Here is a 23,652-nt window from a genome sequence, read left to right on the forward strand (position 1 = left end):
CCTTAACAGAAAAAAATACTGCCTTTAAATATATATATATATATATACACACATCATTTCAGAAACATTTTCAAAGGAAGATGTGAAACATTCCCAAGGAGAAAATAATTTAAAATGTCTTTTTTTTTTTTTTTTTTTTTTTGGCAGAACACCTCCCCCAAAATCCCATATAAATGAAATTAACATCACACAATGGGCCGAGACTGTCAAGATATCAAGCATTCCTGTAGAATAAAGATAGGAAAAATCTTTTAAAAGCTGTTTTGCAGAATACCTTCAATAGGCAGTGATTTCTGCAAGACCACGTCAGCAATTTAATATTTATTAGAGTAAGGGAATAAACACTTCTGTATGTGATATTGTTTTAGGGGTGTCAGCCATGGTATCAAAGCGTGTCCCAGGATTTTTCTGCAGGAGCTGAGTTTGTTAAAAAACCCCTTATCCTTATTCTTAAAATGTCCAGAAGTGAAAAAAGCAAAGTTCAAGAGCAACAGTTTGAAAATGTGAGCATTTAGCATGGCCCTATAAAACAAGGCTGCAAAGGACATGCAAAGAGCAGACATCACATCATAGTAAATCCATGAGTTTAGGCAAACCCACATTAATAGCTCCTCAAACACGCATAAACAGCACACAATAATAAATTCAACTCAGAACCTTATGGAATTCAGCAAATTCTTTACACATTAATGTAGGTGGGGACTTTTAAAGTACTAAATTCCACAAGAGTAGGATTTTTTAGTTAATGAGGAGCACCTTATCACTATCACAAAGATGTGAAATACCTCAAATAAAACTGGATCCTTGTATGCATTGCCTTGCAAAATCAGATCCTCAAAAAATAAACAAGGCAGAGAAAGAAAATGAAAACAAAAGAATGCAAAACTGAGAAACAAAACCCAGCCCTGCATCAAAACACCCAACACCAAAACACATCTCTATCCTGCTCTAAATCACCAAATACCTGAGTGCTACATAACACAGTCCTGTTAAAATGAAATAAAATTGCTACATACACATTTCCTGTACCCTTCCATCATTATTTGGGGGATGTTCCATTTATGAATCTTTACATATAGCTGCACAACAGAGTGCAGCAGACAACCAGCACTCAGAAGACAAGTCAATGTTACAATCTAGTGCTGTCTTTCAGTAAAGGCATTGTGAGGTATTAATCATACAGCAATAATGGACAGAAATCATGCAGCAATGGCAGGTCACCTGAATTCCATCTCCTCTTTAAGAAGGGAATGAGTGACTGCCAGAACAACCACCCATTTTGTTGCATAGATTAATTCTAGAAACCCTTCCCAGATGGGTTTTCCTAACCTCAAAGTTCCCTTCCTTGCACTTAAAACTTTGGTTCAAACCTATACTGGAAGCCCTTTCACCTACTGAAACCAACCACACATAGATGGTTTCATTAAGTAAAAGCAGAAAGCAAAAAACAAACTAAAACAATTTTCAGTTCTCCAGCATTTTCCAACAACTTTCAGCTCTGAAATTCCTCCGTTCTCTGCTATTGTATGGAAGAAGGAGGTCTAGCTGAAAGTCTTTTATGTCCCCACATGCAGGTGTGCACCCAGCTGGTCCAGCTTTCCTACATGGCCAGCTCCATCAGCACAACCTGCCACTGCCTCGAAGGCCTCAACAAGCAGGCACTGTGTGTGCAGAACAGAGCAGCTGGGTACAAGAACCTGCAGCCAGCTCCAATGTACAGAGAGAAGAACCAGAAAAGTTCCAAGCAGAGAAACTGAGAAGAAACGTTCTTACCTTGTTCTTCAGCGAGAAGGTGCCTGGCATGCCTGCAAACAGAAATCTGTTCTTCACTTTCAGTTTTCCAAGATTGGCAACAATAAGACTGTTAGATTTTGAGCTTTCAGGTATGAGCAGCACAGGAGCACCAGCCTCAATATCAAGAAGAACCCGGGAAGCTCGCTGAGCTTTGTCTCTCACCTAGAATCATAGAATGGTTTCAGTTGGAAGGGACCTTTATGATCATCTAGTTCCACCCCCTTGCTACAGGCAGGGACACCTCTCACAAGACCAGGCTGCCCAAAGAGAGAGTAAATGTTTGTTTGAAAACTTGGTTCATAGAATCATAGAATGGCCTGGGTTGAAAAGGAGCACAATGCTCATCCAGTTCCAACCCCCTGCTGTGTGCAGGTCACCAACCAGCAGCCCAGGCTGCCCAGAGCCACATCCAGCCTGGCCTTGAATGCCTGCAGGGATGGGGCATCCACAGCCTCCTTGGGCAGCCTGTGCCAGTGCCTCACCACCCTCTGGGGGAAAAACTTCCTCCTAATATCCAACCTAAACCTCCCATCTCAGTTTAAAACCATTCCCCATTGTCCTATCACTATCCACCCTCATAAATAGCCATTCCCCCCTCTTGTTTACATGCTCCCTACAAATACTGAAGCATCAGAGCAATTTGGAAGCCCACTGCATGCTTTGCTTTTTTTTTTAGTACTTTTATAAAGTGTTCATCGTAACATTTTCAGATTAAAACAATGAAAGACTCTTCTTGGGGTTTTATGGCACTGTTACATGTAAAACACATTTAGAAACTCGAGTTTACAGGAAATAGGTGGTTATTCTACACTGATTAGTACTGAATTCAGGAACACAACTTCTAAAATTAAGACGAAATGTTGTAATGATTTTATACAACAAGTTTAAAAGGGAAAGTGAACTCTTCTTTTCAGCAAAGAACAAAGTCCAGTTCAAAAAGATTGACGGAAACAGCAAACACCAGCAAAACAGGTGCCAGAATCAACATTAAATTGCACTGTCCACACTGAACTGGAAGGGGAATGAGAAGACTGTGACAACTCACTGCTTAAAAAAGGGATTCATTATGAAAAATTCATTTCAACTTACAAAAGTCTGCTGGGAAAGAACGGAAAAGAACAAAAAAACAACACCCCAACGTACTGTTTGTCCTTCAATTGCTGCTCTCTGCCGGCCCAGGACATCCTGAAGCTGAGTGAAGTGCTGAATGAAGGAAACCACCTCGGCCTGGAAGCGCTGGGTGTGCACATACTGAACAGATGCCATCCTGAGAGTGACACGAATATCACACTCCCTCTGCAGCAATGGATCTGGCCGCCCGTATCTGTGATAGAGGACCAAAGTAGAATTTAGTTTGCTACCTTAACACCATTTTACAAATAGAGCCATTCATTATTCACTTACAAAACAATAACGAACAGGATTTAACTGGTGCTTGCAGTATATAACTTCAACAATTACAACAAAATATAGCTCATATGACAGTATCTTGCTAATAGGACTCAGGCCAATAACCAGAGGTTTCAATTCATACTTGTAAACTTGAAAAATGAGTGCTTCTTCACCACTTGTAGTGAAACGTTCTCTGTAAAACTCCCCGTGAGCTGTAAGGTCACTTAGGGACAGACCTCCAATGCTTCCCTGCAGGGCTAAATCCCCATCTGCAAAACAAGAGCCAAACAGCTGTAAGCATCGAACATACCTTGCTGAAAACCCAATTTTTCCATAAACTTGTATTAGTGGAATAAACTCACTGTAAGTAACTCAACTAATTAAACAAAAAACCTGATACTGAAACAATTTGCTACAAACATTAACCCAAATGCAACCCTATCATTTGCACACACAGTGATCACAGCACTCTGTGAACTTAGAACTCTTTTCTTCCTCTGAAACTGTAATACACACTATTGTGCTGCTCTGCAACTGGGAGGACTGCAAGAATTTAAAGTCAATCCTGAAATATCCCAATGGGGAGGAATAGAAGCATCACCCTAGAAACAGGACGTACAAAACCTAGAACAATGAGCAAGCAAACAATTCAAACCACAACTGAAAAGTAACATCTCCTTTTATTTTAAATCATCTCCCATCTACTCACCAATTATTTCCAAGTGAGCTGCAAGTTTTGACACACTGGCTTTAGCGAGCTCACTGGTTGTCTTGTTCAGAACTAAAGACAAGGAATGGACCTGGTCAAACAAAAAGACACAGGGTGGCATTACACAGTGTGAGCTCATAATTGGACTGCCCTGTTGGGTTTTTTTTCCAAGACAATTTCACTACAACTCAAAGAATGATCTGATCAGGACAATCGATACAAGCAGCCTTTTTGCATCCTTGTTTGCATGGTAAAGTCTCCCAAGTACCTTAGAACAGTCAGGTTATCAACATGTCCCAGCACTGTTATCTTTGTCAAGATTTGTCATTTGTTAACACAGAATCATAGAATGGCCTGGGTTGAAAAGGACCACAGTGATCATCTCATTCCAACCCCCTGCTATGTGCAGGATCACCAAGCTGCCCAGAGCTACATCCAGCCTGGCCTTGAATGCCTCCAGGGAATGCTTCCTACAGCACCTCTGGACAAAGACTATGTTACTGCACGTCTACATTCATAAACATGTACATATGTAAAGCTATAGAAGCATATATATGCATATATTTTTGAAGTACACTCCACAGCACCCAGAACAGCTGTTTCAATTCCAGTATGTCAGCACCAAGGAAAGGTAACTACTTCAGAGACCACCAACACTGAGATTTTGCCTTGTGTTGCCCCAGGGAAACAAAAACCACCTCCCACAGGACTTGCACTTCTCTAGGCTCTCACTGTCCAAACTCTATCCAGGAGAGCTCCATAAAGATGAACATGGAAAGTACTACTTCAACCTCTCTTTAAGAGACATATATACGTGTGTATGGAGGATGACAGAGCAAGGGAGCCAATCCATTTGCAAATAAATGTTTTCTGCAACTTCTCCCTCACAAAACCTCCATACACACATACTCTAAATCTACTGTTTCAACTGTGTTCTTCACTGCAAAATGCAAATGCGACTTAAGTTTCCATAAAGCAGAAGTTCTATGGTAGACAATACCATTACGATTTTGCACCTCAAGCACCATACCTTCAAATCCAGCTTAGTGTTTACAGGCTCTTGGGCTGCACAGACAGACGAGGTATTTACTTCTGATTTAGATGTCTGCTGAGCATCTTCAGGTTGCAGCTTCATCGCGTGGTTATCAGCAGTGGATCCAATCCCAAAGAAATCCAGTATCACCACCCAGGTTTGCAGAGTTATTAAGACATCCAGACAATTGAAATCGACATCTATGCTGCGATTAATCTTGCTGTAGCGAGAAGAAAACTCAGGATGTTTCCTATCCACTAGAAATACATTGATATGAACCAATGAATCATCAAAGTGACTTTTTCCACAGGGCAGCTTGGATCTATCTGCTGTTGGAGAAGGAGGTGGAGTCAGTGGGTATTCAGAATCAGCATCTTCTTTTTGTTTCTTACGTGAGGCACAAACTGGTCTTTGGTAAAGCTGGAAAACATTGGATGCTTCTTCCATATGAGATGGCAGGGAGCGTGGCATATCTGGATATTCAACGTTGGATACTGAGGGACATGACTGTGAAAGGTATTCCTTGTGTGCTAAACTGGATGGCTTGGGTGCTCCACGGGACACCATCAGATTCTTATACACAGAGTCTGGTTTTTTTTCTAGAAGATCTTCCATTAGCAGTGAACGCAAGGCAATCTGAATAGACAAAGTCTGAGGATGATCTTTAGTAAACTCAACATCAAAATCCTGAAACTTAAGGCTGACGAGGCCTTGTGCACCGAGTGTAAGATCACCACTTAACTGAACCTGGAGCTCAGAGATGTGGAAGTTTGCTTGAATCTGAGTGAAAGACTTTGTTTCCCTGATAGTTAATGACTTGTTTGGAACAGAATTAAAACTGGAGTGGCTGAATAAGCCATTTTCCTTCCGTTCACTTGAGAATTCTGTGCCTGTACTGAGAGCTGATACTGATGGAGAAGTGTGACAAGTCGAAGATGCAGCAGCAGCTGGAAATTTGTTCAAGTCTTCATTGTAAATTAAATTATCCAGGGTTTGCAGGACCTGTTCATACACATGCTTTGCTAACACAACCTACAATACAGAAAAAAACAACCACAGTCAACACGGTAGCTCTCTGTAACACTGAAATAATTACCTGTATCTGAAGATACTTCCCTGAAAAATTCATATCCAATATGGAGAAAAACGTATTTATATTGATAACAGGATTACTAAGTTACCATACCTGAAGAGGGTTCACAAATTTCCCTTCAATTTTCATGATGTTTGTGATTCCAAAGTCTTCATTACTCAGCGGGAATGTTACATCTAAATCTCTCCCTAGGGGTATCTTTTCTAATTTAAACTGGATGGTGGTGTTATTCAGAATGTGGAAAGCTGTTAAGAAAAGTGAAATGAGAACAATGTTATAATACATGAATTGATTATCGTATAAAGACTGCACAGCAGGGATGATGAACCAAGATTTCTCAGCAATGTTGGCCCTGTTTTGTTAAATTTCTGCACAAAAGACATTATTCAGTTCTTGATTAGGAAAATAAAAATGGATACAAATAAAAGGACTTGCTCATTTTATTTAAAATTGAGCAGCATATTTCAGGATGGGGTGAGGCAGTACATAAGCAAGCCTACAACTGAAACACATTTTTAGCCCTCTCTACCATTAATATTAAAAATAATAAAGAGTCCTTTGATTAACATACCATGGCCTTTATGTAATGATTCAAAGAAGTCGTGACGAGTAAATTGGGATTCCTCCTGGCTATTAATACTGGCAGGACCTGAAGAATGAAGACCCTGAGATACTTCACTTGCAGACTCCTTCTTGCTCATAAACTGGCTGGTATTTAAAGAATACATTTTAATATCTTTTATTTCAACTTGCAGTCTATCACTTGTAGACTCATCTTCTCCTGGTACAAAATTCTGTATAGATATTTGTCCTAGGTGACCTACAAGCAGCTCAGGGCTACCAGGCTTTCGAGGTATTGAGACAATTGGTGATTCAATGTTGATGTTCAATATAAGCTTAATAGTATCACTTTTGAGAGGTGGTGATCCAAATGCAAAGCCATCATTATCTTCTAAGTTGGCAACATCTCTCGATCTTGGCGCCGTATCAAACAAAGAAACCATTTCACTGTATTCAGCAGTTTTAGTTGCCAAGACTGTAGTAACTTTTGAAGCTGCACTTTTCAGCATGCTGCGGAAATTCTCTTCCAATTCATCCATTGACAAAGTCAGTTCTTTCAGAAATTTAGCGGAGTGGTTGTAGTGTAAGGAGGCCATTCTGAGATTGAGAGAGCATTCCTCTTTTGACTTTTCAGTCAGAGTAAAACTTAACGCATCTGGAAGGCCACTTCCATCATCAAGTCTAAAGAATAAAGATTCAAAGTAGTCTACATCACCAATGAGATTTTCATACCTTCCTGTATTCCCTATGCTGACAACATACTGGTTCTTAACACTGTCTTGCGTTAAATCCATCAGGTGAAGACATCCAAGAGAGCCATTCACATCAAACTTACTACACATGGAAACATTGACTTTGGTACCACCAATACTGGCTGTTGCAATTTTTCTGCCATATTTTTCTCCATTTGTCATTCCAACTGTCCTGAGGAGGAGGATATTCAACCAGTGAATGTCAACTGCTACCTCTGTATTCTGTACGTAAGTAGACTGAAAGGTTTCCTGCTCCCTCCAATCTCTTTCCGTGTCGTCCATTAAAGGTTGAGGACTGGAATCTTCTTTCTCCTTTGGGAAAGATTTCTGGAGGAACCCAATCAGTTCAACAATTGTCTCTGGATTGAGGATGATATCCAAGTTGTTCACCTGTACAGAGATCACCTGCAGGCTGCTATCCAAATTCATTGATGGGCATTCTGCGCTCACAAACTGATACTCTAATTTTATCAAAGACTCTTGATCTTTTCCACTGTTGCCAGATGAAGTATTTGATGCAGCAGCACATCTCTCTGTCAGACTGGATGCGTCAATGGGATGTGCATCACACGGTCCGTAAACTGGTGACTGAGCCCTGCTGTCTCTGAGACTTCCTGTTGGCACATCAAAACTCAGATTCTTATGAGAAGCCATCAAAAGGTCAAAATCTGTTCCATATGTTTGCATAGTATCAACAAGTAACAGTCCATGAACAGTCAGAGACACTTCTGCATCGTAAGGCCTTTTCACAAAATGGGCATTGGTGCCAAAAACCTTCAGTACAGAAATATACCGTCCATTACTTTCAACCCCCAGCTGCATACAGTTTACTTTGAACTCAGCCAGTAGCAGCTGAGATTCAACAAGAACTTCCCTGGTATGCTGCTCGAGCATCACAACGCTCTGCGTCAGATTCATTACAGAATCATGCAAAGTGCCAAGCTGGTCTACCTCCAGAAAAATCTTATCTTTCCCTAAATTGAGGCCATCTGATGACTTCGTTTCAGATGCACTCAGCTGTGTGCAACAGTTCTTCAAAGCCAATATTTTATCTTCATTGATATGAATTTTCAAGTCCGGTAAACTGCCCGACAAGACAGCTCCTGGGTATTTGGGGTCAGATGTGTATATCAATCTGCGCTCCAACTGCAGGTGAACATTGAATTTTTCTACCACATGTGTTGGACCCACATCACTGTCCTGAACGTGTTTCCAGTTGTCTTTCACTCGACCCACCATGATCTGAAGATCCAGAAATGAAAGCGTGTATCTCTCGTACATTTTCTTACTCATTAAGTGTGCTTGTAACTGCTCTTCACTTATTTCTACTCCAGTAAATTCAGAGAGTTTGATTCCACTGTTAGTGCTGGTTTCAGGTGGTGGAGTATTGGGAGGAGTTGCCAGAGGTGTTTTATATTCCTCGTCACTTAACTCATTGAATTCTGGTGAAAAAGTATCCGCATTCCTTTTAGATTCTTCTGTGGATTAAAAAAAATAATAAAAATCAAACAAATAAATAAGCAAACAGAAGTATTCCCACCCTCCTTGGGTATTTCCCATCATTACCTGATCATCCTGATTGATGCTGTATTTTTGCCCCTTTCACTGTCACTTTCTCTTTTCTCAACAGGAAATCTACTACACTTCTTTTACATGGATGCAGATATCAGTCACAATGTATTAAAAAAAAAAAATCTATTAAAAGACACTATTTTCTCATTTTTTAATCCACTTTCTATTACTACAAGCTTTACTGTTATCAGAAGCTGTTTAAATAAAGAAATGAAGTAATGCATTAACCTGCCTATGCAAGCCTTTCGAGACCCTTCAGGATTTGATCGTAAATTCCTTTAAATCATCTAAAAGAAATACTTGACTACAATATATTGCTGATCCAATATGTGACAACTTTATTTTAAATTGTATATTTTTAAACCTCTTTTTATCATGAGAAAAAGATTTTTTCTACTCTGCAAAGCAGGGATTCTATCTTCCAAATTTTCTTGTAGCTCAAACTACTCCTACCAGGCTGATGCATTGGTTCCAAAGGGAAACAAAGATGTAACTTCTGTAAACAATTTTTGTTCTTGTTCTAGTTTGCCCTGACACAGAAGTTACTGCACAGTAGACAAAACATCACTGTAGATAATTCTGAGCTCAACACCTTGACTTTTCACTGCACCACAAAACTACACACCCTGGAGCTGCACTTTTTAAAAATTAAATGAATAGCCCATTGGTATCTCTTTCATTTTTTAAATATTTAAACATATTGGCACACACCATATACTCAAATTTCATTTTCATTTTCGTTCACTGTTTTCCCAATGGAACAGGAAGGAAGCAATGAGTTGTTTAAGAAGCAATGATTTTAACTTCTAACATAAGCAAAGGACACAATTTTCCATTCATTTCTATTAATTAGCTGCACACACATGCTAAGAACAGATCCATATGACTTCAAAGCTGGAGGGCTTATTCAAAGCATACTCTCACTGGGAACACTGTCCCCAGAAAGTATTCAACAGCTAAGTTTTGTATCCCTCAAAACAAAAATCTCATCTTTGGTAAAGGGCCTGAAACACTAGCTTCACACCTGCTTAAAGCCTTCAAGAGGTATAAGATTATAAGGAGATTATTTCATTTAATAAGTAACCTCAGACCCCTGCTCTAAAGAAAACCAGTGTCCAACTTTCCATTACTTTTAAAAAACACCAGCTAAATATTAATTCAAAATTTATCACTAACAGCAGAATTGTTTGTAAAACTACACGTCTACAGAGGAACAACTCTTGAGACACCTCTACTTTCCACAAAGAAACAGGAGTTTCTGGGAGAAGGTGGAAGGAAAACGAAAACTACAATAATACTAAACCATACCTTGAGAATTGGTTAGCAGTATTCTTCCCAGATCTATAACAACTAACACTGGATCCACAAATTTGAAATCATCAGGAAAGATCACCTGAGGGGCAGAAATATCAAGGCACACTGTCCAGCTTTTGCTGTTTTCCTGGAAGTTTAAGAAGAAAGAAAAAATGACTCACAACATAGAAATAAAATCAAATAAAAATGCCATGCCAAACATATCACCCCAGTTAAGCACTTTTCCACTGTCACATCCCACAGTCAATAGCAGAAAAATACAGCTCTGCTATTGAGGGTTTCAAGTGCTAAACCATTTGTCAAGAAAGCCAACACAACCACTTGTGGCCAACAACTTACAATGAAGTCTCCTACTAGCAAACGATCAATAGTTTGCCTGATTTCAGCTTTCGTCTGCATTTTCAGCTTGTTGTACTGTCTTCTGGCAGCTTCAGCCACTTTGGCCTCTAACTCAGACTGATATCCAAAACCTGTGCGGGACATTTAAAAAAGAAATAGGTATTAATTTTGTTTAGCTGTTACTTAATCAGGAGGAAAAAAAAAAAAAAAAGACTTATATTTACTTATTCTGACAGAGAATCAGTTCATTTTAGCAATAAAATGTAAGATAAGAACACAATTTTGCCTGTATCTATTCGTAGTCCAGAATAACTTGTTGCTCTCCATGCTTTTCCAGGAAAGCTTACAGAAGTGTTCTGCCTTAGTTAAGTATTTAATTCAGGTGGCACAAACACTCATCATGTGGTATAGCAACAACTTGCAATTTGAAAGTGAAAGTTACAGGAGTCTGCCCAAGGGAAATTGATTAAACAGGAAAATCACTCAGAGACATCTCAGAAAAATCTCAGAAATTCAAATTTGAATTTAAAGAGGAGATTTGATTAGTGCTTTAAATTTCTAAGGATAAAAATAAAGATATATATCACAAAAAAGAAAAAACAAAAAGCCACACAAAAATACATATTAAAGGTTAACCTGAGGCATGAACCCTTCCCTTGTAGAAGAAGTCGGCTACTTTCTTAATGGCTTGGGGATTGTAAATAATATTTAGAGGTCTGGTGCTGACTTCCAGGCGCCTCTCAAAATTGCTGTGGATAGGATTTCTTTCATAGAGCATCTCAAACACTGGGGCATTGGGATCTGCAATGGAATACAAAACAAGTTACACAAACAACAAAACTACTGGGGGAGAAAAAAAAAACAACAAAAGACACACAAAGAAACACTATCTAAAAAACAAACAAAACAGACACAAAAATCAAAACCCCAAGTACTGAATAACTGACTTCTGGTTGGTACAGCACGCTCGCTTTTAAAAACAGGCTCAAGCACCTACCAGCACTTTGGTTTGTCATTTCAGATGGCAAATTCTGGAGCCCAAAGGAAGATACGCAGCCAACCTCTTTTTGCTTGTAACATTTAAGAGAGAAAAAAAAAAAAGTGAGAAAAAAGTCAACTAACTCAAAACAAAGTTTTTTCTCTATCAGACTTGTGGTCATTTTAAGTGAATCATATGTGTTGCCTGAGACCTTTTTATGCATTTTTTCTTTCATACAGTCAAACAAGAAGGAAGCACAACTATCTCATGGAGCAGCCAAAGACTAAAGTGCAAGTTTCAGTCTGTTTTCTACAAACTAAAAAGCAAAAGCGGGGTAAAATTCTCATAGAATTAGACTGAAACTTTTTTTTTCTGCTTAGAAGAGATATTTCAAATCTCTACAGTTATTCATTAGGAAGAAGAAACAGCTTTTGCATTCCTGGTTCTCTATTTCTACTCACTGCAACAGCAAGCAGGTGAAATAAATCTGTACTCAGTTGGAGCAAACAACTCTATGAAAATGACCAATTACTGATTAAGCAGCAATGCTGACTGCTCCAAAATGAAAGCCTGTTCAAGTACGTTATTCTCTTCCCAAATTGTAACTGTAATGTTGAAGCTGCAAGCACACAGAGCAAACAGTGGAGATTTCTATGAGTTATCCTTAGAAAAGGAGGGCAGAAGTACATTCAAGAAATGGAGATTTTTCTTCAAAGCACATTTCCTCTTTTAGGGATAAGACACAAACCAAGGGAAACAGCTGTGCTGCATTTTGTAACGTTTACTCTTTTCATACGCACACATCTTACACAGTAATTCAGGGTCTGTTCACCTACAGGATTAGGGAAAACGAGGACAGGGAATATGGTCCCTTCAGTTGCCAAATCCCTCAGAAAAAGTCCACCAAGCTGCACTTTTAGAAGGGAAGAATTTCTGCGAGGAAGGGATTCTGCTAAGATCTTCACACCTGCAACACAAAGACAAAATCATTTTATTTCTCCTAATAGGCAGCACAGCATTTATTTCTATTTTCACTTTCTCCAAGCTGGCTTGGTGAACTCATTTTAAACTTTGTTTCGGTATAAAAATGTTTAAAATTGATTAAAAAGAAGTCAGAGGAAGGTCACAAGGTGGACAAAGCTCCTTTTCTATGACAAAGAGCAAACAGAAATTGACTCAATACCTGAAAACTCCAGCTGCATAAAAGCACTCTCCTCAGCACGTGCCACTTTCTTCTCCTTATGCAACAGAGTGAAAGAGCCACCTTGCAACTGCAGGTTTAGTTTAGCAAATACGTGATCTCTCTTTGTGAATGTATTCATGCTGGAGGCATCTGCAGCAGGATCAAAAAAATCATCTGCACCTAATAGAAAACAACAACAAAAGATCATTTATGTAACATAACTCAAGTTTCTGGAAGGTTACTAAAGAACAGAAGGGTTTCTTTGAATTGTAAGATAATTATTTCCCCATCTCTAAGGGGGGGGGGGGGGGTAAAAAAAGAAACAAAAACCCATGCAGACACATCTCTTTCCTTAACAGAACTGAATGCTCAGAAGAACTTTCCCATTGCAATTAAGGAGCAATAAACCTAAATTTAAGATGGCCCCAACAACCCAGTACAGTCACAGCATACATTACCCCTACCCACTTGAATGGAAATGTCTCAAAACTCTTTGCCACAAACATCTAAAGCATTTAGAAGTAGACGTATTCTATGTATCATTCTAGTAATAGGGATACACCAGTACTGAAGAGGGGTTTTTTTTCCTGTTCATGCTTGTGAACAGCCTTAAAAAGAAACACAAAACCCCACAGTCATACCTAGCATGTCTTCTGGATTCCACTGCTCCTGGGAGTCTGGCAAAAGCCCTTCAAAAGGTTCACCTTCGTAAGGCTGCTGTGTGTATCCATACCAACCTCCCCAACCAGGAAACCAAGACTGAAGGTACTGCAGCATCCCAGTGCTACTGCCATGTGCAGATTCTGCTGAAGGAGAAGCTCCAGGAGAATCAGGCAATGGTTCTTTAATGCTCTGTATATGAACATTAAAGACATAAATGCTTATAAATGGAAGAACATCACAAGCACACAAAACTTAATAGTATCAAGATATAATTCCACCTACTTCACACTCTTACATTCAGTATACCAGTTTCTAAGATGGAACAAATGCTGGCAAGAGTACTATTGAGGAAGACCATCATATGATGGTCACAAACTCACTATGAAAGGTGACACAAAACTGACAGTGGAGGAATCAAACATTGTTTGCAACACTAGCACTGATGCCACACTTCAAAAATCAAAACTAATACAAGCTAACACTCTCTAGGAGTGAACACAACCCAAAATAATTCACATCAAGATTTTAAATACTGCCATGGATGCAGAATGCTTCTCACCTCAGCTAGGTCATGAAATTTATCATGAACTATCTCACAGAGGATCTTCAATTCTTCGTAAGTTTGCTCATCCTCAATGCGATGCATTTCTGCCTAAGAAGACAAAAAAGATGAAGTAGCTGTTCTAAAAGGATCTTGGCTGACAAAAACATTTAACATCTCTACAATACAATTAGGATTCATGGCAAACCAACACAGTGCTCATGTCAGGATCCAAACACCTAAGCACAGGAAATCACACAGGCAACCACAATACTGACATTCTCACTATCTCAAATCCCTTTGTACTGCAAGGTACATTATTTTAATAATACTTTCAATAGTAAAAACCAATTATATCCTCCTGTCATGAATCAAGAGCAAAGTTCAGCACAAAATCTAAACCATGGAAGGATGAGCAAAGAACCTTTTATCTTGAATATCAAAGTAGCTGAACTGCGTAAAATTCATATTCAGTTACTCAAGCCTGGTGTCATGGTGTTTGACTTTATCTTTTCTGCACTGATTAAGAAGCTCTTTCTGGAAGCTTATGGTTCAACCAAGTATAGTCTTCCAATGGCATTGCCACTGTTATGTTTCACAGTTCTGCTGAAGACACTGCATTAAATAAAACTCTCATCTTTTATATTATGGTTCTTGCTTTGACAGTTATTATAAAAGCTCCCAGTATGTGAGGTACTCTTACAGTTCACATCCAAATAACACAAGGAAGGATTACATCCAAATTCAGGTTTCAGTAAGATTGCATAAGAAAGGTGTGCATGATGGATTTGAGGGAAAAGTCCCACTGCTCCAACAGATAGGAAGTAATTAATTACAGCCCACATGGTTTCTCTCTCCTCAAGTAGAACACAGGTTCATTACATTCTCCTCCTAAATTCTCAAGCCTAACATTAAGTGGAGGAAAAAAAAAGAAGTAAAAAAAAAAATTTTGACAGAAGACAATTCATCTACACCACAAAATCCCAGATCTAAATACCTGCTCTGCAGCAGTGAGCAGCTCCCCCTTCAACTTGCAATAATACAAGTCAGTATAAGATACTGCATCCCGGGCCCGATGTAACACAAACTCCCATGTAGAACGCTGCCTCTGCTCCCTGATCTCCGAAAGGTTGGCATTCAAAGCAAAGATCCACCACTCTCGGCAACTGAAATGTTTTTAAGTTATTAGAGCACTGATATTTACCAAAAATAACAAGAAAAAAAAAGAAGAATGCATGTCAAACTGGTCCAAAAGGAGCCCAGGGAGAAAACAAAGGGAACTGGTTAGAAAAGGCACTGGTATTACACACAGCACATACGAGTTTGTTCTGCAAGTTGAGTAGTATCAAACTGGTGCTATTCAATTTGGATTACATGGGCATATTTAAAAGTTTTATGAGGTAAGGAAACACAACACGAAAATTTAAATTCTATCACATGACTGCTGTATCATTTCTTACAAATATCTGTCTTCATTCAACTCTGCCTAGTGCAGGTTTCAATGTCACACTAATTCAACAACACATCCACAGATATACTTACTTCTCTGTTACTGTAACCTTTGGTCTCCACATTCTGAATTTAAGCTGCCGTTCCTTTCTAGCCAGTTCCTTTAGAAATGCCATGATCTGCTGATACTGCATCTTTTAGTTAAAGAGCAGAAAGATAATTAGCCAATACTGGAGTGCTTTCCAAATGAAAAGGGAGGGAGAGGTGAAACAACCACAGGTTTTGTTTATCTGCACTGACAGTCTGCAAACAGCTTCAGAATCAAGATCAACGTTTATCATATCATTGCTCTCTGGTATCACATTATCCCAGCAAAAACTCAATTTACAAACTTCCTATTTGGAAGACTTGATTTTAAATCAAATTCTTTAATGTACTCCTTTCACTTGTCTCTAAAGCTAAAGCTTTAAGAAAATACTGATTTTAGGCTATTGCTATTTAATCTGTTACAAACACTGCCAATTTTGCAACCAGGAAGGTGAAAAAATTGCAACAATCCTACATTGTTTGAAACAGCAACTTTTCTTTTAGAGATACGTAATTCAAGACTTCATTTTCTTTCATTGTCATTTGCTCTGGGCAGCCCAGTCTGCTGGTTGGTGACCCTGCACATAGCAGGAGGTTGAAACTCGATGATCATCATGGTCCTTTTCAACCCAGGCCATTCTATAATTCTATGATTTTACCAGCAGAATCTTCAGGAACATATGAACAACAGTCAGCAGGTGGGAAGAGAACGAGAAGCCCAGTATCAAATTCCCAGTGTGACTCTGCAGACACTGTGATCAACAAACCACTAAGGAGTGCTTTCTTCCATCAGCCATTTGGTTAGAACCTGACCACCAAGGAGGTTCAATAAAGCACACACAGCTGAGCAATCTTGAAGCCTAGCCAGTTTGGACAGGCTGAGGAGTTCCCAGTGGCCTCACCCACTCTGATCCTGAGTGATCTGTCTGATACACTGGGAGTGAAGAGAAGGTGAGCACTGGTTACCTGGGACAGCTTCAGGGGTATGGTCTCAAGCACAATGTCACACTCGAGTCGTGGAGTCTGGCGAGACCTTAAAGGCTCCTTTGAACAATTCCTCTTCAGAAGAGCAGACGTGCATACAGGTTCCATGATGTAATTATGATCATGGTTTTCCATACTTTTATCCATGGCTTCCTGTGGGTTACAAGGACGTTTTTTCTACATGAAATGGGTGTACAATATGCATTAGGATATATTGGTTTAATGTATCAGAATAAACTCCATTAACAGGTCATTTACAATAACTCTTAAATTTCCTCTTAGAAGGCTAAGCACAAGGTATCTCACAGCACAACTTTTGTGGCTTACCTTTGTATTCTGCCATGATAACACAAAGCTATAAACTTCTGCTGCTCTTAAAAGCACCAGATCCAGTAAAATGTAAGTCAGTTATGGCTATCATATAGAAAGAACACAAAATGAAAGAAAGAAAAAAAAGGCTCTTTCTCTTGTACCTGTAGCTGAGCAGGAGGCAGGTCACCCAATAAAGTGCAATCTGTATCCCAATAAATACTGAAGTCAGCAACATCTAACTGCTTTTTCCGCATCAGTTTCTCTACCTGAAATAGAAAGACTGAATGAAGACAATGACACAATACATCCACGATGTTTGTAGTTCTGCTTACTTGAAAAATAACAGGAAAAACCCAGAGTCAATTTATAAAAATAACCAGATTATTAAAAAGATTTTTTGACTGCATCTTTACTAGTACTCATAAAGTACAGCACCACATCTTAGCTGCCCCACGTTCCTCAACAACACTTACTGGCTCAAACACTACATTCTGCATGGAGACATTTTTGATGCATACGCCAAATGCAAAAGGCTGCAACGGATTGGTGACATCATCTTCAAACCTCAAGTGGACATCCTGAATTTTTAACTGCAAAAGGAAAAATAAGTATATTACTGGAGACAACTGTTTCCATCATTAAGCACACAGCAGTGCTGTGCAGCTCCCTGCCCTCTCCCCCCAATCAATTAGCCCCTTGCACATGTCAGTGCAATTTATTTTGCTATCATTATTTGCCATTTTCAAGACAGATGTGCAACTGCCAATCAAAGACTCAAATCCATTTAATAGACCAGAATCATCACTATGGGCCACACATACAAACTAAGAGCAGCAAAAGATGACCCAAAAAAGTAATTTTACATTGGTAAACCCTTAGAATCATAGAATCATAGAATGGCCTGGGTTGAAAAGGACCACAATGATCAGCTGGTTTCAACGCTCTGCAATGTGCAGGATGGCCAACCAGGAGACCAAGCTGCCCAGAGCCACATCAGCCTGGATGACAGCACACAGTCATAGTAGTTTCTCTGTGTGTCAAGTCCAAGACTGCATTAAGCAGAGACACTCTTGCCTCGAGCTCTTGCAATAGATAAATCCTTCTCAAATGTATCAGGAAAAGCAGTTGGGCTGAGGTATCTTCTTCTAAACTAAACAGCCACTTCTAAACTTCTAAACAGCCACTCTATCTGCACCAAGAAAGGAAAACTCTTTTCATGGAGACCAGTAGACAAACTTTGTCAATTTAGGTTCTTAAATAGAAATAACTAATAATGTGCAGCACCTAAATGCTGAAGTGTCATTAACTACATTAGGACTTCCAAAGAGAAAATCTACAGAGCTCAGCAGCCATATTTTTGAGTCATTTTGCAATGCAGGAGGGACGTGCCAGATTTTTTTGTAACTGCAGAAAAAGAATCATGGAAGACGTTGGGAGCTGGAACAAATATTCAAAATCATTTATCAGCAGAAACTCTGTGATTAATTTCTTTAAAACTTGTCTTTTATGAAGACAACACGTGCCACTCTTGATAAATTAACATTTTGATGGGCTTATAACAAAAAGCATTAAAATGTGAGCAAAACCCATTGGTTTTCATTATCCACCAAGTGTTACCATTCAGGAAGAGCTGCTCTTTTTCTCTTGGTAGGCCGAAGGGCTTTCCCTTCCCAGCAGTCCCTATCAAAACCAGTTTGAAATAGAAATCACAGAGATTCCATCCGAAAAGGGACAGTCCTCTGCCAAACATCCACCTTTCATTCACATCTTTCTTCTCTGAGGACTACACAGTGTGAAATGCAATGGGCACAGGTTGTTTTTAGCAGATTGGCAAAGCTCTCTAAAGCCTTATAAAGGCTTACTTCGATGTTTTCTACGATTCTGGTGACCATCGATGCAGTAACTGAGTACCAGTAAGATTCCCCTTTCTGCTGTCGTTCTTTCTGAAAGAAATGAAACAAGGAAAATAGGAATCAGAATTAACCAGCACTGCAACAGCTGAAAGGAAACAATACACATACGTGTGTTACGCTGGAATTACTGAACAAAGAGAAGAAAAACAGATTCCAGTATCACCAATGCACGCAGGGGGCTGGAAGTGTGAACTGCACTGTTAGCATGTATCAAATCCTGACTTCAGTTTCCTAAGCATCTGTTCTCAGCTGCTTCTTAGGAGACTTAAAACAGCACCCCTTTACCACAGCAGTTTTTTCACTATGAAAAACAAGTGTGACCCACCTTCCATTTTTCTTCAAGTGCTACAAGGAGGGCTTTCTTATGTTCTCTTTCTTGCAACTTCTCCTTTTCCTCATCAAAATCTTCCTTTTTTTCTGGCGCACCAATTAGGTGCAGTTTTGAGACAGATATTACCCATGGATCCACATGTGGGCGATAAAAAGGTATCTGCAGAGTTATTTTGCCAATGAAACCTAGAAATATAAAGCAGAGACACTCTCAGATTCCTGTGTAAAAAATGCTTCTGTAACTCCTAGAAAACTTGAAAGGAAATGAGGTGTAAGAAATAAACAAGCTAAAACAGAACTGGATTAAAATTAGGTTACTTCAGCTGTTCAAGCTTCTGACTCACAGGTAAAAGTCATAACGTATGCAATCCTTCCTGTTATAAATATTTGTCTTGCACGCACCGGCAAAATACACACCTGCTTTTACTTCAAATGGCAGCTCCAGTTCCTTCAAGGCATCCTTCTTTAGTGGTAAGTTTTCCAGTTCAACAGCACCTATTAAAAGCACACCAAAAAATCATGTCTGTTGAATAAACTTATGGTACAAATGCCAGCTTGAAAATTATAGAATAACCAGCATCATGCTTCAAAGGAGAAAAAGAATAGGATTTCATGAGAACAGCCAACCTGCCACATCAACTTGTGCAACAACTGTCACAGATATTCAGCATGCTCAGTAATTTTTTAGTGCCGCGTACTCAAAGCATGTGATGAGGTCATCTAGAAACAACCTCAGGCAAAGGTTTAGAGCTGAACTTTACCACCTAGGAGACAGCTTCTACTGCTTCTAAAGGGAAACTTCAAGTATTTTCTGAAGATTACCACGGCACATAAAGAAAAGTTCTGAAGTGTTACAAAATATTCTCTCCAAAATCAGCAAATAGCAGGAAACAGTAAACTAGATACTACTGTAAAATGATTAACTACCAGCACCAAAACAAAAGAGGTAAAGACTACAGAACACTCCCCACCACAGTCCCTTAAAAGGCAAGTTAACGAACAGCATTAAGGAAAATGATATTCAAACATTACATAAATCAAGTGAGCTATTAAGATAGGCTAAGCATACATGTGAAAATCTTGTATAAATTGGTTTAACAATGTTGACAAGAAACAACAGAGATAGAAATGCAAGAGAATTTACCATTCACTGCAAAGCGCTGGCACAAAACTTTATTAGAGGCATTTATACAAAATGTTAAACGCAATATTAACTGACAGTGTTAACTCTGAGATGGAATAGAAACAAAAACACTTCTCTCCTTAAATCACAGCATAAAACATTACAGAAAACGCAACAGAACTTCACCTTTCAGAAGAGCAACAGAGAGCTGATCTGTGTTCAGGTTATTGACATATTTGCCCAAATAGGTGTTGAGGACCCAGGCTACCAACCCTTCCAACATGACTGTGTCCTAGAAGAGAGCATCTAACATTTTTCTGTCATTTTCTGGTTCTCTGTTCCATAACTGCAGTCTCAATCTGAAAGGAAAATAATAATAATGAAATAAATGAGTGTTTGAAATAAGTCTCACCTTGCCCACAGACATTGCTACCATGAACTCCCTCTGTAGCCAATCTAAAATATTAAAGCATTTTTAAAGGGAGAAACCAACCTTATGCCGCATTATTGAAGTCCCAAATCACAAAGCTTCATATAGAGCTTTAATGATTAGTTTACTTCTATAGGCAATTTAAATTTATCTCTCCATCCTATGTCTAACCAAAGTACCATGTTTAATGGCAATTATCAACCATGTCAATTAGCAACCTTCTTTCCACTTTGATCTGAAGCCATTTTGCACTGCCCATTGTATTTACTTCAAGTTGCAGGTACACTGATTTTGGAAGCCTAGTCTGCAAAAACAGGCATCTCTGTGCCCCCTTCTCTAATAAAATCACATCTGTCAGTTCTCACAATGGGCAGTGTTCCTTCCCTATATAAGGGGGAGGAGACAGGGGAGGTTTAGACTGGATATTAGAAGGAAGTTTTTCCCCCAGAGGGTGGTGAGGCACTGGAACAGGTTGCCCAAGGAGGCTGTGGATGCCCCATCCCTGCAGGCATTCAAGGCCAGGCTGGATGTGGCTCTGGGCAGCCTGGGCTGCTGGTTGGTGACCCCGCAGAACATGGCAGGGGATTGAAACTGGATGAGTGCTGTGCTCCTTTTCAACCCAGGCCATTCTGTGATGATTCCGTGAAGGGCTGATCACACTGATACTGCTTCTTCTACCCCATTCTATATCATGCTCCTTCACAAACTTTCTGGACTCAGCAATTATTCTACTAGAAGGCTGCTACTGTGAGAAGATCAGACACTGTAAAAAGGAGCAAACACCCATGGCACAGAGACCTGGAAACACAGCTCCCATTCTAGCAGAAAAGGAAGAAGGCAATTTGGCATTTGCACCACACCATACCATAAAGTCTTTGACCCTATTCTTGCAAGATTCCTAAGTGACATATGCAAAACAACTCACCCTACCCAAACCTTTTTTGGGGGAAAAGTATATGAGTGGGAAATAACTGGATACAAGCCAGTTAAATAGCTTATTAACAGCTGGAATCACAGAATAGCCTGGGTTGAAAAGGACCACAATGATCATCTAGTTCCAACTGCTAGACCCTGCTGTGTGCAGGGTCGCCAACCAGCAGACCAGGCTGCCCAGAGCGACATCCAGCCTGGCCTTGAATGCCTCCAGGGATGGGGCAGTTACTCGATCTGGTCTTCAAAGCAACAGCATAGATAACAGCAGCAAGGCACAGAAAAAGGATCAGAAAAGCAACACTGACTGTACGTGTCAACATTTCCCTTCATTCTCTTCTGCGATCATTTGTTTCAGCTTGTGGTAAGGAGACCATAGAAAGCTCTAGGCTCTACCGTGTTCTACAGAGAAAAGTTTGATCCAATGAAGGTTTGGGTTGGAAGGGACCTTAAAGCCCATCCAGCCCCAAACCCTGCATTAAGCTGGCTGCCGCCCACCAGCTCAGGCTGCTCAGGACCCATCCATGGCCATGGGCACCTCCAGGAATGGGGCACCCACAGCTCTGGGCAGCAGTGCCTGGCATAACATTAAAGCTACGTCAATACAAAGTCACAACTTCAAGAGCTAAACGTCAAGTTTTAAGATTCAGACTCAGGTTTTGTCTTTTGTTTGTCTGTTTGTTTTAAATCTCTATAATATCTGCGCTTTTTCAAAACCAAGCGTGAGCATTCACAGGACGAGAACAACGAGGCAGGCCGTCACTCGGCGCCGCTCACACGAAGGCGCCCTTTGGGGCCGCTCTCCTCACAGGGCTGTGGGCGCTCCGCTCCAGCCCACACGCGCACAAAAGAGGCGCGGAGCGGCGCCCCCCCCCCCCCACAAACACACACATTTCCTCCCCCTTCGTACAAAGGTACGGATCGTAGGGAAGAGAGAAATAACGAGACCTGTTGGCACAGCGGATTGGGGGAGAGGCGAAGCGAAAGGTCACCTTGCTCACAGGCGGCGGGCAGAGCCGAGGAACCGGGCGGCCTCAGCCGTGTGGGAAAAGCTCGAGGGCAGCCCAGAAGCAAACCCGGAGCCCCTCGCAGCCCCGGGACCGCGGGGCGGAGCACGGAGAGGGGCGTGAGGTGGGGAGGAGCCCCTGAGAGCCGGGCCTGCGCCGCGCAGCTCGGGCTGACGCAGGAAGGAAGCGCCGCCGAGGCCCGGAGCCGCCGTGCCGTGCCGTCCCATGCCGTCCCGCTCAGCACCGCCCCGCCCCGCCCGCCGCCACTCACCTCAGCTCTCGCCCACCGCCACCTCCGCAGCGCTGCGCGGGGCCGAGCGCTCCGCGGCCGAGCGGCGTAAGGGAAGAAGCGGAGCCGGGCGGGAGGGGAGCGCAGAACGATCGATGGGAGCTTCTCCGCCTCTTAGGGGGCGGAACCAGGCTGCTCCGTGCTACGCCGCCCCGGGGGGCGGTCCTGTGGATCCTGTACGCCGAGGGGCAGCGCTGGGGGTGTAGGGTTTGTTGAGGAAATGGGGTTGCTGTGCCCGAGTGTTGTTCCTGCGCTCGCGGCGCAGCGCTGTCCCCCTTGTGTTGCTGCAGGCTGACGTACGAGACCGCAGCCTGGCTGTGCGGGAATCAGCGCTGAACCTACACAGAACTGAAGAGTATTGACTCCTCCATCCGTGCTGCGGGTGTGTAAACTACAGCAGTGCACGATTTACAGTAAACGAGTTGGCTCTTCAAAGCATTAAAGTTCAGTTTGGCCAGGCTGGAGGTTCACAGCACAGAATGGCTTCGGTTGGAGCCCATCCAGCCCCAGTTCCTGCCATGGGCTCAGTGCCCCCACCAGCTCAGGCTGTCCAGAGCCCATCAGTGGCCATCGGCATCTCCTGGAATGGGGCACCCACAGCTCTGGGCAGCACTGCCAAGGCCTCTGAGCACAGAGAATTTCCTCGTAACATCTAACCTAAATCCCCCATCTTTCAGTTTAAAATCATTCCCGCTTGACCTATCATTATTATTAGTTGCTCTCCCTCTTCTTTATAATCACCCCTCAATTACAGCAAGGTCTCCTTGCAGTAGGCCTCCTTGGAGCCTTCTCCAGACTGAACAAGCCCAGCTTCCCCAACTTTTCTCCATAGGAGAGGTGCTCCAGCCTTCTGAGCATCTTCACAGCCCTCCT

The 23,652-nt window shown here is 41.1% G+C and overlaps 1 protein-coding gene across 5 annotated transcripts in view; it reads right to left on the bottom strand.

The window, feature by feature from the left end:
- Positions 1 to 22,897, bottom strand: part of VPS13D (vacuolar protein sorting 13 homolog D) — an 87,985-nt gene extending 65,088 nt beyond the window's left edge. For 4 of the 5 annotated variants that reach the window (XM_052691584.1, XM_052691581.1, XM_052691583.1 and 1 more), the window contains exons 1-25: positions 22,762 to 22,897; positions 20,310 to 20,482; positions 19,418 to 19,495; positions 18,996 to 19,186; positions 18,620 to 18,700; positions 17,231 to 17,347; positions 16,919 to 17,023; positions 16,428 to 16,598; positions 15,468 to 15,568; positions 14,923 to 15,091; positions 13,944 to 14,036; positions 13,363 to 13,573; positions 12,722 to 12,901; positions 12,375 to 12,505; positions 11,557 to 11,629; positions 11,196 to 11,360; positions 10,560 to 10,690; positions 10,215 to 10,347; positions 6,593 to 8,812; positions 6,115 to 6,266; positions 4,926 to 5,960; positions 3,896 to 3,986; positions 3,329 to 3,455; positions 2,938 to 3,118; positions 1,774 to 1,956 (exon numbers count right to left, since the gene is read on the bottom strand). In XM_052691584.1, the coding sequence (XP_052547544.1) occupies positions 1,774 to 1,956; positions 2,938 to 3,118; positions 3,329 to 3,455; positions 3,896 to 3,986; positions 4,926 to 5,960; positions 6,115 to 6,266; positions 6,593 to 8,812; positions 10,215 to 10,347; positions 10,560 to 10,690; positions 11,196 to 11,360; positions 11,557 to 11,629; positions 12,375 to 12,505; positions 12,722 to 12,901; positions 13,363 to 13,573; positions 13,944 to 14,036; positions 14,923 to 15,091; positions 15,468 to 15,568; positions 16,428 to 16,598; positions 16,919 to 17,023; positions 17,231 to 17,347; positions 18,620 to 18,700; positions 18,996 to 19,186; positions 19,418 to 19,495; positions 20,310 to 20,406 (6,216 nt within the window). In that variant the 5' untranslated portion in view covers positions 20,407 to 20,482; positions 22,762 to 22,897. The remainder of the gene's footprint in view (positions 1 to 1,773; positions 1,957 to 2,937; positions 3,119 to 3,328; positions 3,456 to 3,895; positions 3,987 to 4,925; positions 5,961 to 6,114; positions 6,267 to 6,592; positions 8,813 to 10,214; positions 10,348 to 10,559; positions 10,691 to 11,195; positions 11,361 to 11,556; positions 11,630 to 12,374; positions 12,506 to 12,721; positions 12,902 to 13,362; positions 13,574 to 13,943; positions 14,037 to 14,922; positions 15,092 to 15,467; positions 15,569 to 16,427; positions 16,599 to 16,918; positions 17,024 to 17,230; positions 17,348 to 18,619; positions 18,701 to 18,995; positions 19,187 to 19,417; positions 19,496 to 20,309; positions 20,483 to 22,761) is intronic. The other variant, XM_052691582.1, reaches the window with a different exon arrangement.
- Positions 22,898 to 23,652: the final 755 nt, after the last annotated feature.

Source organism: Tympanuchus pallidicinctus, unplaced genomic scaffold (assembly GCF_026119805.1).
Source record: "Tympanuchus pallidicinctus isolate F22 unplaced genomic scaffold, pur_lepc_1.0 scaffold29, whole genome shotgun sequence".
Taxonomy (NCBI): domain Eukaryota; kingdom Metazoa; phylum Chordata; class Aves; order Galliformes; family Phasianidae; genus Tympanuchus; species Tympanuchus pallidicinctus.